Consider the following 13,527-nt stretch of genomic DNA (forward strand, 5'->3'; position numbering starts at 1 on the left):
GATCTGAGTGGGGTGGAGTTATTATTATTATTATTATTATTATTATTATTATTATTATTATTATTATTATTTCTTACCTGCCTCTCCCCATTGATTGAGGTGGGAAACAACCAAATTTAACAAACAACGTCAGTTAAAACATATATCAGTTTAAAGAGACAAATAAGATGTGCACACATTAACATAATCCACTTCTAAAATTCATCTTTTAAAATTTACAATTTAAACCTCTTGATGAATTTTTGTTTTGCTGTTTTGCTGCATTTAAGATCTTTTGTTAAGGATGATTACCTTGGGAATGGAGACATTGTCCTGAAGCACTGATCATAGTTTCTGTCCGGGAAAGCTGCCAATGGACAGCTGATAAGAGTGTGCCAGGCAAAGGTAAACAAAAGTGAGGCTTTACAGCAGCAAAGAAACAGTTCCGAAAGCACAATACCAGTCCAGTGTCTGATAGAGCAAAACCAAAAGCCAGTCTAGGGTTCCAGAGGGCAGTTCCACAAGTCCAGTGTCAAGAGTGCCAGAGAGTAGGTCAATGAGTCCGGTCCAAGGTCAAGAGGTCTAGGTCTGTCCGAGGTCTAGGAAGCAAGAGTCCGGCAACAAAGTCCGAGGGAGTCAGAGAGAGCAGGTTTCACCAAAGGAATACAGATAGACTCTGACAAAGAGGCTCAGTGTCTGCCAGGTGTTTATATCAGGCCAGCTCCTTATCGCAGCTGCTGGGTGATTAATGAGCATTTCTCAGCTAACCTTTGGGAACGCCAAAGGCACGACCTTTCAATCTTTCTTTGGCTGAAGGTAGGTACCTCAATATCTTGCTCCTCTATGTCTCCCAGGCCTGGAACCTCTGATAGGGAAAGGCTGGACTGCTGAGCCAACTCTCCAGGAGCTGGGAGAGTAGAGCTGGGACCTGGCAGGGCAGATCTGGAGCCTGGCTCAGCCTCAGGTTCCCCATGCACCTGAGGGGCCAAGTCCTCCTCCGAATCCTCCTTGTGACTGGCCATAACAGTTTCTCAGTTATTGAAAAAGAAACGTGTGACTAATTTTACAGTCCAATTTTGGTATAGTGGTTAGATTACCAGGCAAACTGTGTTCAGATTCCTGTACCATTACAGGTCCCCATAATCCCAGGTAGTTTACTGACTCACAAACTAATCTCTCATATGTTCGTTTTAGGAGAAAAGTTGGGATAAAACTTATCTGTGCTGTTCTGATCCACTTGATACATAATTTGCATCTTGACCACACTAACAGAGAGGCATTGAGGAGATGAGGATAGATCTGCCACTTGATTAGATGTTTCTGTAATTTCCCTACCAAAATGCATAGTTTTGGGAAAAATTTGGAATATGGGTGCCAAATTCATTTGCGTGTCACTGTGAGAATTGATTTACATTAATATGGGAGGGGGTAATAACAGTGGGGGTTAATTTGTTTCATTAATTATCATTTTAATAATTATACCAATCATTACTTTTTAAACAAGCCATAAGTTCAGTAGGAAGGTAGAACTTACATGGTGCTATCTCTTCTCCTCTCCCAAGCTCATCCTGTTTTTTCAAGGCCTCTCATCTCCATCCTTTTATCTTAATGATAATTACTCTCCTCGGCCCGAGTGCTGCATGATGGGATGAGCCCCTGTCACTAGTCCCAACTTCTGCCAATCTAGCAGTCCGAAAGCATGCAAATACAAGTAGATAAATAGGTAACACTTTGGTGGGAAGGTAACAGTGGCGGGATACAGACCGCCGCTTTGAGGCGGTCTCCCACCGGCGCCATTTGCTCTGCGCAGGAGCTGCAGCAGCCAAACCGCGCGGCTTCCGCGCGGAGCAAAAAAGAAGCTCCATTTCGGAGCTTCTTTTTGCGGCACCTCTATGACGTCGCGAGGCGCCGCTGGCGCATTCGCGACGTCATAGGCGCCGTGACACGTCTGGACGCTATGCGTCCAGTACGTAAAGATGGCGGCGCCCCTGTGGAAGGGGCGCCGCCATCTTGTACGTATTGTATACGTACTAGGGTTAGGGGGGTGCGGAAGCACTGCCCCTTCCTAACCCTAGTATGTATACAATACGTACTATATGGTGGTTTGTATCCCGCCAGTGTTTGGTGCAGTCATGCTAGGCACATGACTACTAGAGCTGTCCTCGGACAATGTTGGCTCTGGCTTATTAACAAAGATGAGCACCGCTCCCTACAGTTGGTTACAACTAGACATTCATGTTAAGGGACTATCTTTACCTATATCTATCTGACCTTCACTGTCTGTCCAAATTTCATTGGCCACCTATCATTTTCCCTTTCCTTGTTCTCTGTATTTGTTCTGCCCTTTTGCCTGTCCCAGTCACTTGTTTGCCTCTCTTGCTATCTCACTGCCTCAGCAGCAGTTCATGAGTTAGCAGTTGAACCCAATAATTAGCTTCTTTATTTCCTCCTTTCTCCACTTTCACTTAGAAAGCAAGCTTAATGATTAATGAATTAAATCTTGTTAACATCAATCCTGTTTACCAATAAGTTCAGCCCTTCATTCTGTTAAAATAAAATATTAATGCTGTTGACAATAATTAGCGTAAAACCTAAATGCATTAGTATTAATATATTAATCTGATAACCATTAATTAGTTAAATGAAAGCATGCTTGGATCATAAGCTTGGATAGTGGGGAGATAGTTGTATATGTCTAAAGATCAGTTAGTGTCCCCCTGTATATGTAAGAGAAGAATATTTGCATTTTGAGGTGATTTGAACTAATAGGTAGGGATAATGTATTCATAGAATGTTAGTGGCATCCATGGTACATTCCTCACATCCTGAGAGTTCACTCCTCACGCCACTGTGAAAATAAAGGCAAACAGGACTTAGTTTGTGTTATTCCACTTAGTACAGTAGGTGTACAGTACAGGGTATCTGAAAATTATCTTTAAAATTTTCTATATAGAACTGAAATTGTAAAGATAATATTTGGATATTCTGTATTTATAAATTGGAGACAAGTAAAGTATGCTGAGTGGTTTTTACTGGAAACTCAACAGATGTGTCAACACCGAGAAAATGATACCTTCTTCCAGTTTTGTGGGCTTATGTGTTTACTGCAATACTGCTACTAATTTGATTTTGGTTTGTATTCATGACATTATTCAGAAAATATAAAGTGGAATCCTCTTGGTGGTTGAGAGATTAATGTGTGACAGGCGATAGAAGCTTCTCATGCTTGTCCTATATAATTTTTTTTAAATGCCTTAGACTCTAAATATCAAATTGATGATGTATCCATAATTTTAGTGGATGTGCTTTTAATTTCTCAGCATAATTTTTAAGAACAGTGTTTACTGTCACATCACATCATTATGCAACCTTATTTCCTGTGATATTAGATTATGCAATTCTCGAGCTATAGGATGGTGAGCATGAAAATACTTTAAATGGAAACAGTACTAAATATCTTACACATTATATGAGATGTATATAAACAAAATATTTAGTGTTTATAAAATAATGTTTCCATTTCCTTGGGTGACATAAGGCTCACTGGGAGATAATCTGTCCTGGTGCTTTTCATATTTTCATATCAGAATTTATCTGTTTTGGTAGTTGTAATACAGAGATATACTTAGTTTTGAATTTTGGTGTCTGAGCAGAGAGCTCTTCCATGGCAGCCTTTTACAGTAGTATTATTTTTTGGCACATATCCTGGATGCCCGTGCATCCTAGTTTGCGAATACATGAAAGGAAAAAAAACCAAAATTATGGGCCCAAATAGACAGGCCAAAATAAAGCTGCTTCAAGTCACTTTGGAGGTATGCTGTTTAAATGATGCATACATCTTAAGAGGCAAGAAGCTCCTTAGGACTGGAGTGTGGCTTTGGTGTGGCTTCTGGACTCTTAGGACACATGCATCATTTAAACAGCATACCTCCAAAGTGACACGAAGCAGCTTTATTTTGGCCTGTCTGTTCAGGCCCTATAATAACCTTTGCATTTTCCTGTTACACATATAGTAAAACCCAATCAGAAGAATGCAATCATACTTTGAGATCAGTTTCCTCAGAAATTAGCCTTTTCTCCATTGTTACTGTCTAGTATGCTTTGCCTAGTCTTGTAATCTTGCTCACACATAGTGGCAAGGTCTCCTCTAGTTTTAATCTGTCCTGTGATAAGAAATGAAAGAATTTTATGTTAGCCTCAACAGAGCTAATCAGTTAAATTTTTTTAACTTCAAGTATTATTCCTGTGTATGTGAATTCAGAATTATCAGTAATACTTATGTTTAAATGGCAAAAGATCACGCTTGTTTGTTCAATACTGCTGTCCAGCAAAATGGTTTGATCTAGTAATGGGCTGGATGAGGGAAAACAAACTCAAGTTGAATCCAGAGAAAACAGAGGTACTTGTGATAGGTACCCCAAGTCCAGGCAGGGAAATTTGTCATCCAGTCCTAGACGGGGTTATGCTCTCCCTAAAGGACAAAGTTCGCAGTCTGGGAGTACTCTTGGATTCTTCCCTACAATTGTCATCACAGGTAGATGCGATGGCCAAGAGTGCTTGGTACCAGCTTCGGCTGATACGCCAGCTGCGTCCCTGTTTGGACCAAAAGGACCTTGAAACAGTAGTGCATGCACTGGTAACCTCTCGTTTAGATTTCTGCAATGCCCTCTACATGGGGCTACCTTTGTACCAGATTCGGAAGCTTCAATTAGTCCAAAACGCTGTAGCCAGACTGGTCGCTGGAACATCCAGGGCAGACCATATAACTCCGATATTAAAATCTCTTCACTGACTGCCCATTAGCTTCCGGGCTCAATACAAAGTGTCGGTTATTACCTATAAAGTCCTACATGGCTCGGGCCCGAGCTACTTGAAGGAGCGCACAATCCAGCCATGCATTCACACAATCCGCCCCGCACTCTCAGAACATCAGGAAACCATCTATTAGAATGTCTGAGAGTGAGATTGTCAACAACTCACAAGAGGTCATATACATCGACAGCACCGACTCTCTGGAACAACCTCCTTGACGAAATTCGAGCCTCCTCCACTGTAGATGCCTTCAAGAAGGCTTTGAAGACACATTTATTTCAATTAGCATACCCACCCGACTCTTTGTAGTCATTATTCTTGACAGAATTGCACTTTATTGCACTTTATTGACTGATAGATCTTCGGATGTGTTTTTATGTATATTAATATTTGTAGATTTTATATTTTTTAAACTGAATGTAACTATATTCTTGATGTGCATCGCTTTGATCATTGGAAAAGCGGTATATAAATAAAGCATTATTATTATTATTAGTAGTAGTAGCTATCTTGAAATAGCCTGTTTATATAACTAACGTAAAAAGGGGTTTGTTGTTGTTAACTGCTGTCACATTGACTTTGATTTATGGTGACCCTATGAATGAAAAACCTTCCTAAGTCACCCTATTATTGACAGCCCTGCTCAGGTGTTCCAGACTGTGGTTTCCTTGATTGAATCTATTCATCTGTCATGTGGTCTTCTTTTTTTCTTACTGCCTTCTACCTTACCAGGCATTATTGCCTTTTCTAGTGAGTCATGTCCTCGCATGATATATCCAAAGTACAAAAGTCTCAATTTAGTCATCTTGACTTCTAGAATTCAGGCTTGATTTCTTCTAGGGCCCATTTATTTGTCTTTGTAGCATTCCATTGTATCTGTAGAACTCTTCTCCAGCACCACATTTCAAATGGGTTGATTTCTTCCTATGAGCCTTCTTCACTGTCCAGCTTTCATAATTGTACATAGAAACAGGAAATATGATGGCATGGACAATCTTAATTGTAGTATTCAGTGATACATGTTTACACTTCCAGTTGTTAAACTTTACACTTCTATCTATTTCCTTCATAGCTGCCCTCCCAAGTCCTGGTCTTCTGATTTTTTGACTGCATACTCAATTCTGATTAATGACTGAGCCAAGCTATGGAAAATCTTTCAATATTTCAATGCCATCATTGTCTGCTTTAAAGTAATGTAAATCATCTGTGATAAGTATTTTTGTTTTCTTAAAGTTCAGCTGTAAACCTGCCTTTACACTTCAGTGATCATTCCAAGGCTTTGCTATTTTCTTTTAGTAGTCTAGTATGAACAGCATATCTTAAATTGTTGATGTTCCTTGGCCCAATTTTCATGCTTCTTTCCTCCAAGTCTAATCTTGATTTATGTATAATACATTCAACATATAACATAAACAAATAGGGTTATAAAATTCAGGTCCTGCCTGACCCCCTTGCCAATTGGAAACCATTCTGTTTCTCCCTATTCTAATGGTAACCACTTGTCCTGAGTACAGGTTATATACCAGGAAAATTAAATGTTGTGGCACACCCATTTTTAAAAGTGTGATTGATAGTTTTTAAATATCTATACAATAAATGCTTTGATATAATCTATAAAATATAGGCTGATTTTTTCCTGAAAATCTTTGGCATATGTTTGCAATATGATTCTTAATGCCTGGTCCTTTCCCAAACCCAGTTTGGACATCTGCCATTTCTCACTCCATATATGGTAAAAGTCTTTGTTGTGGAATTTTAAGCACTACTTTTCTTGCATGGGAAATTAATGCAATAATCTTGTGGTTCCTGCAGCCCCTGGTGTCTCCTTTCTTGGGTATTGGAATGTATAATGAGCATTTTGAATTTGTGAGCCATTCTTTTAAGAGTGTTGCCAGTATATTTTACTTAGTTGTCAGTATATTTTACATAGAACTAGAATATATTCCCATTATATTCTGTCTCTTTAGCTTGAAGCAGAGCTTTTCCTCTGTAGCTTTTCCTGGTGATTTATTTCTCCCAAGTCCTCTGAGTGAACTTTCTAAAACTGTACATTCATATCCAGATGTTTCTTCCTTGAATAATAATAATAATAATAATAATAATAATAATAATAATAATAATTCATCCTTTCATCTCTTTTATATAGTTTTTCCATTTATTGTTTCTGTTGTGGTTTTATTTCTGCTTGGTCATGTAATATCTTCCCCTGCTGGTTGTAGAGAATCCCCATTCTTGGTTAAATTTTCCCTTTGATTTTTTAGATCTTGTGGGAAAACTCTCCCATTCTTACTTTTTTGTTGTCATCTTCTGTTTCTTTGTGTGTTCGTGTGTGTGTGTGTGTGTGTGTGTGTGTACCACACCAGGTGACACCCTAAAAGGGGGGTGACACCCAGTCGGTCCCCGGCACGTGGCTTCTCCCTCAACCCTCTCCAGAGCTGCAAGGCTTCTCTCCCACCCTCTCCAAGGCAGAGCGGCTGCTCCCTGGGGCTGCACGGGGGCATTTCCAGCCATGCATGCATACTCCCGCATGCCCCGGAAGTCCTCCAGAAGTCCTGCCCCTGGAAGACCTGCCTGTCTTCCACCGCACTGCTCAGGTTCTGAGGTCATGCTTGTGACCTCTCTGATTGAGTCCATCCATCTAGCATGCAGCCTTTCTCTCTTTCTTCTGCCTTCTACCTTTCCTAGCATTATTGTCTTTTCTAATGCGTTTCTCATGATGTGGATAAAGTATGACAGCCTCAATTTGGTCATCTTGGATTCCAGAGAGAGTTCAGGCATCATCTGTTCAAGGAGTCATTTATTTGTCTATTTTGCTGTCTACGGTATTCTCAGCACTCTTCTCCAGCACCACATCTCAAACAAATTGATTTTCTTCTTAGCCACTCTCTTCACTATCCAGCTCTCACATCTGTACATGTGATGGGGAATACAATCACTTAAATGATTCTGACCTTTTTGTTTAGTTGTGTATCTTTATTCCTTAGGATCATATATGCAGGGTGATTAAAAAAGAATGATGCTAAATGAAACTTATTCTAATTTGGTTTTGCATCATCCTTTTTGAATCACCCCATAACTTATTACTGAATATATCTTTCAAACTGTATAAGGTTCATTCTATGCTAATATATGCATCATAAAACAATACTTTATATTCTGCATCATTTATGTGTTTTGACTTTGATTAAGATGATAAAATTTTATAATGGATTTTAAAGGATGAGAAAGTTTTGAAAAATGATGTTATAATAAGCACTTGCAATCAATTATGCCCAACATTCTTATATTCTGCCCTTTGTTGTTTCTTCCCCCCAGGCATTCTGGCCATCATTTTCTACATTAGAAATGAGCATTTCATTTTCTTAAAGCAATATCTGTGCTTGTTTGCTCCCTGCACATGCACACGCACAATACAATGACCAGTTCTCAGGACCACCTGAGCTGGTCATCTTCTACAACCATTATCACCAAGACCCTCAGTGAAGACAAAGACTTCAGTGGGATGCATGGAGAACATATACCCACATCTCTTCATCCTTCACCAGCGATCATAGAGGATGTACAAGACAAGGATTTCCTTCAGAATAGTGCATCAGAAAATATGAATAGCCCAGTCGTCACAACAGTATTGACCAGTGTGAGTGAGGATTCCAGGGACCAGTTTGAAAATAGTGTGCTGCAGTTAACAGAACAGGATGAACTGGAAACCCCTGTCCATCAGGGCAACAAGGACAATATAGGTGGAGAGACCAACAGTGGAACAGAAGATATCAAAATTCAGTTCAACAGATCAGGCAGTGGAAATGGTGGTTTTCTTGAGGGACTCTTTGGCTGTTTGAAGCCCGTATGGAATATTATAGGAAAAGCTTACTCCACTGACTACAAGCTACAGCAACAAGGTAGACTCAGTAAGCACAATAAGGCCCCTTTTCTGGGTTTTAAAAATGTTTTTGAAGATAAAGCTCTGAGGCAGAGAGAAGAATTTGCGTCCAGAGTTACATTGGTGTAGCTTAATATTGGGCCATTTATTAGAGTTCTGTATGCTATGGGATGTGTGCATCATCACATGGAAATAGTTCTGTAAGTTCTTTCTGGTGTGGCAAGACCATATTCCTGGTGGTTCTAATAACCTCAAGCCATGTCATAGTAAGCCTTTTGGGGTCAACAAGAAAATAATATGAGCTTCTTAAAATGTAGTTAAGGCAAAATAAATATGCATAAATTCTACAGCAAGACATAGGGCAAACATGAGTGACCTATTCAGTTGATTAGTTTGGAAATCTCCATGTACAGTAGAGATGAATATTGAGAGTTTCTTTTTTGAAGTAAAATCCTTTTTAAAAACATGGATCTGATGTTGTTTTTCACCTGTGATCAGCTGCTCATTATATACTATATTCTCATCTATGAGCATTAAAGGCAAAATTAAACTTCACATATCAAAATTTTTCCAGTTTTCCTCAGTGTTCCTTTACTGTATACTTCATTCTGAAATCAGACTAAAATGCAGGGATCATGGTCTATGAACTTGGTACATGCATTGTTGTACATTGTTTATAATGGTTAATTTGACAGTCGGTGTACTCCATAGACCCACCCCTAAAGTCTTGTCATACCTAACGGTTAATAGGAACTATCAAAGCCAGTTTTTAGGCTGGTGATTTATCATGTTTGCTATCTTATCTCAGATTTTGCTCTTTTGTGGGAGGACTATCGAGTGATAGGATATGCTTTTTGTCTTTTGCTTAAAAAAAACTTTCTCTAGACGTAAGAATTTTGCACATCAGTTATGTTCAATAGGACAACAGAATACATAGACTGCATTTTTTTCCTTTTGTCACTTTTCAAAAAGCAAGTTTCTGCAGTCATAATGGATATGTATGTTTATTATCAGATTATGTTTATTATGTTTGTTATCAGATACATGGGAAGTCCCCTTTGAAGAGATTTCTGAGCTGCAGTGGCTGGGTAGTGGAGCACAGGGAGCTGTTTTCTTAGGAAAATTTCGATCAGAGGAAGTGGCCATCAAGAAAGTAAGAGAACAGAGTGAAACTGATATCAAGCACTTGAGGAAGCTGAAACATCCAAATATCATAGCATTCAAGTAGGTCTCACTGATTATCTTAACTCTTTCTAGAATAACCATGCATATTCAGACTTATAAACTGTGTGAGTCTTCAGATTATATCAATTCCTTTTATTCTTCAAAACATGAAAAAAAATCCTCACTACAAGGTAGAGTTTTATCTGTCCATGCTTGTTGATGGCAGTCTTACATTCATTTTGCATGGAAGGGTATAAAAAGTAGGTGATAACAATAAATACATACATTTTAAGTTAATATTCTTCCATTATTGGTGAATGAAGGACTAATGAACTCTTTTAGAGATGAATGCATCTGTAACTGCATACCAGTTATACAAACTTCAAAACTACTTGTCAGAATCAACAATAAACTTATGTATTATCTAGAAACCTTTGGATCTTTTATTACAAGAAACATTTTATTTTTCTTCTCTTCTCTTGCTTTGTGAAAGCTTCATTGTTAAGTAAAACAGGTTTGTTTTTTGTTTGTTTTTTTAAAATGAGCTGATTAAATGTTTCAGCCCTTTTATTATGGCCATTTAAGTGAAAGATCAATACCAGTTCATGAAATTTAAGGATGATTGTTTACACTGAAGTAGTCAGTTCTGAGGAGAGATTTAATTATTCTACTTACAAGTTAGGTCTATATCTGAACAACTGGTGAATAAGGAGTAGTCTGGTCTCAGAAAATAAATGCTCTGCAGTGCCCGTTACTAGTGAGGAGAATTGTGAACATCCAACATGTTTCTGTTGGATTTTGGTCATAAATTCCCATTGTCTTGAATTTGTTTGTTTGTTTTTATCATAGGGGCGTTTGCACACAGGCACCCTGTTACTGTATAATAATGGAATACTGTGCACAGGGACAGCTGTATGAAGTATTGCGAGCAGGTAGGAAGGTCACACCTCGTCTCCTTGTAGACTGGTCCACAGGGATTGCTAGTGGAATGAACTATTTACATCTACATAAAATCATCCACAGAGATCTCAAGTCACCCAAGTAAGTTGCTACTGTGTGTGACGTGCATATTAAATGTAATGAAATCTCACATAAAGCTTAAATTGCTGTCAGTCTGACACTTGATTTCTTGTGTTCTTCTTTTCTTTTGCAGTGTATTAGTTACTCACAATGATACAGTAAAAATTTCAGATTTTGGTACTTCTAAAGAACTCAGCGATAAGAGTACAAAAATGTCCTTTGCAGGGACTGTTGCCTGGATGGCTCCAGAAGTTATTCGCAACGAACCTGTCTCTGAAAAAGTAGATATATGGTGAATAATACTTGTAATTACTAGTCAGTTTCATTGTATTAATGCAGTGATTGTGAACTTTTAAGAGGCTGAGTGCCCAAACTAAAAGTTCTTCTGGCACCAGGTGTTACCTGGTGCCAGGGACAGGACTTCCATCCTCTGGGAGGTGGGACTTCTGGGGCGAGGGAGGGTCGAGAAGGAGGAGGAAGAAGCACGCGCCTTTTCCTCCTTCCAACCCATCCCCAGCTTTCAGCTGCCTCCTGGAGAGGCAGCTGGAGGCTGTGGAGGGTTGGGAAGGAGGAGGAACAGGCACACATCTCTTCCTCCTCCTCTCTCCGCTGCATGCTGGGGGAAATGACATCATGTACCATAGGTTCACCTTCACGGTATTAGTGCTTCATTTTTTTATTAAAACAACCCTTGTGTTATCAGGATTTGGCATTGCTGGAAGATTTCATATTTAAAAAGAGAAAGGTTTATAACCATTTTTCCATAGTGTGCTCTCTGGAAAATGTTCTTTAAAAAAAAAGAGTCTAAGGCTTAACTTAGATGTTAAAAATGTTTTCTAATTTTTTATCTGTTTCCTTTCTCTTTCATTTCAGGTCATTTGGGGTAGTTTTGTGGGAGCTTCTCACTGGAGAGATTCCATATAAGGATGTTGACTCCTCAGCCATCATCTGGGGTGTAGGAAGTAATAGCTTGCACCTTCCTGTGCCCTCTACTTGCCCAGATGGATTCAAAATTCTTATGAAACAGACATGGTAAGAGATGCTACCAGTGTGGCCCGCTGGTAGTCTGCACAGTTCCCATCCCCAACCTGACCTCAGTGAAAGTTTTTAGAATCATCAGAATCAAATCAGTGCTGAGATTTCTATTTGGACTCAATATGACAGTGATCACAAGAATAAGCCATCACGGTCTGTTACATGAATGTCTAGGGCAGGGGTAGGCAACCCTTTTGAGCCGGGGGCCGGGTTGCTGTCCCTCAGACAACTGGGGGACCGAAGCCAAAAAATAAATAATTAATTTAAAAAATTAAATAAATAAATAAACCGGGACAAATGTAGGACAAAATTTTCAAATGGAGGGCATTTTTTTAATAAAAAATGGAGGACATGCAAAAAATTTTGCTGATTTTTAAAAAAATGTTAAGATAAATGCATGTTTCTGAGGCTTCTATAGACAATTGCCCCACCATGCCCCTCGCGCGAGATGCCAAAGGCCCCGGCGGCAATTGGTGGCAGGACTGGGCTGGGGCCAGTCCCAAGGCCTCGCCGGGCCGCATCCGGCCCGTGGGCCGCAGGTTGCCTACCCCTGGTCTAGGGCATGGTTTAAAACTGCTTTAGGCTCAAGCATGTTAATTAACATGAATTCATTATGATTGCTACAGATAGTGGGTTACTAAGTACAGATCGTTCTACTTGTTTAAAGTCTGCATTCACTTTTAGAACGACAGCTAAGTACTGTACTAAACATATTGAAATACTGGGATTTTACAGATAATCATATGGATAGATTTTGCAGGCAAAGTGCTGAATGAGGTATGCACAAAAGGGTACAGAAACAATGCAGCATAGAAAGGGGTGAGTGGAATTTAGCAATTCCTTTCAGGCTGACACTTCAGGACTTTCATACTGTCAAACTGTTTAAAAAATCTGTATCAGATCTCTTTGGAGATTTATTACCAGGATCATACCTGTGTCTGTATCCCATTACACTGATACTACCCCCACAACTTTTTTCTTGACTACCTGTGGCTATTGTACTCCATTAGTGCATCTGAAGAAATAGATTGAAATCCATGAAAGAACATGCTAAAATAAATCTGTTAGTCTCAAAGGTGCTGCTAGATCCCCTGCCCATTGTTGTCGCAACAGGCTACTGTGGCTGTCTTTTTGCAAAATATAGAGAATTCAGCTTATGCTTTGTCAGGAAGGAGAAAGAAGAGTGGCTACATGGAGTGGCTACATTATTTAGGAGGATGCAGCAGATTGATAATGTAAACATCTAGTAAATATTTCTATTTAGTGTTTTGTGGAGGAATTGCCTTGCTAAGTATGAAAGTAGAAGCATGGAGCCTATTATTTATTTATTGCATGCTAAAATCTTGTCCATTTTTTTGCTTTTTGAGGTATTTTAATAGATAATGAAATTACAGTTCAACTTAAAACAGAACCGTTAATTAAAATGCTCTTAACAGACTCATAATTATGTTTTAACGCTGGTTGGTCTTCATCCTCTTCTCTATTTCTTTTGACAGGCAAAGTAAGCCCAGGAATCGGCCTTCTTTCCGACAGACACTTATGCACCTTGACATTGCATCTGCTGATGTGTTAGGTACCCCTCAGGAGACTTATTTCAAGTCTCAGGTAAATCTGTAATGTCTGCTAGCAATAGACAC

General features: G+C 39.2%; 2 protein-coding genes across 8 annotated transcripts in view; one reads left to right on the plus strand and one right to left on the minus strand.

Moving 5' to 3' along the window:
* Positions 1-13,527, minus strand: part of C3H3orf70 (chromosome 3 C3orf70 homolog) — a 362,205-nt gene that overhangs the window by 111,093 nt on the left and 237,585 nt on the right. The window lies entirely within an intron of this gene.
* Positions 1-13,527, plus strand: part of MAP3K13 (mitogen-activated protein kinase kinase kinase 13) — a 60,463-nt gene that overhangs the window by 28,598 nt on the left and 18,338 nt on the right. For all 7 annotated transcript variants that reach the window (XM_042460538.1, XM_042460541.1, XM_042460537.1 and 4 more), the window contains 6 exons: positions 8,107-8,690; positions 9,712-9,895; positions 10,685-10,876; positions 10,989-11,147; positions 11,729-11,887; positions 13,387-13,495. In XM_042460538.1, coding sequence (XP_042316472.1) covers positions 8,189-8,690; positions 9,712-9,895; positions 10,685-10,876; positions 10,989-11,147; positions 11,729-11,887; positions 13,387-13,495 — 1,305 coding nt within the window. In that variant the 5' untranslated portion in view covers positions 8,107-8,188. The remainder of the gene's footprint in view (positions 1-8,106; positions 8,691-9,711; positions 9,896-10,684; positions 10,877-10,988; positions 11,148-11,728; positions 11,888-13,386; positions 13,496-13,527) is intronic.

This window comes from Sceloporus undulatus, chromosome 3 (assembly GCF_019175285.1).
Source record: "Sceloporus undulatus isolate JIND9_A2432 ecotype Alabama chromosome 3, SceUnd_v1.1, whole genome shotgun sequence".
NCBI lineage: Eukaryota > Metazoa > Chordata > Lepidosauria > Squamata > Phrynosomatidae > Sceloporus > Sceloporus undulatus.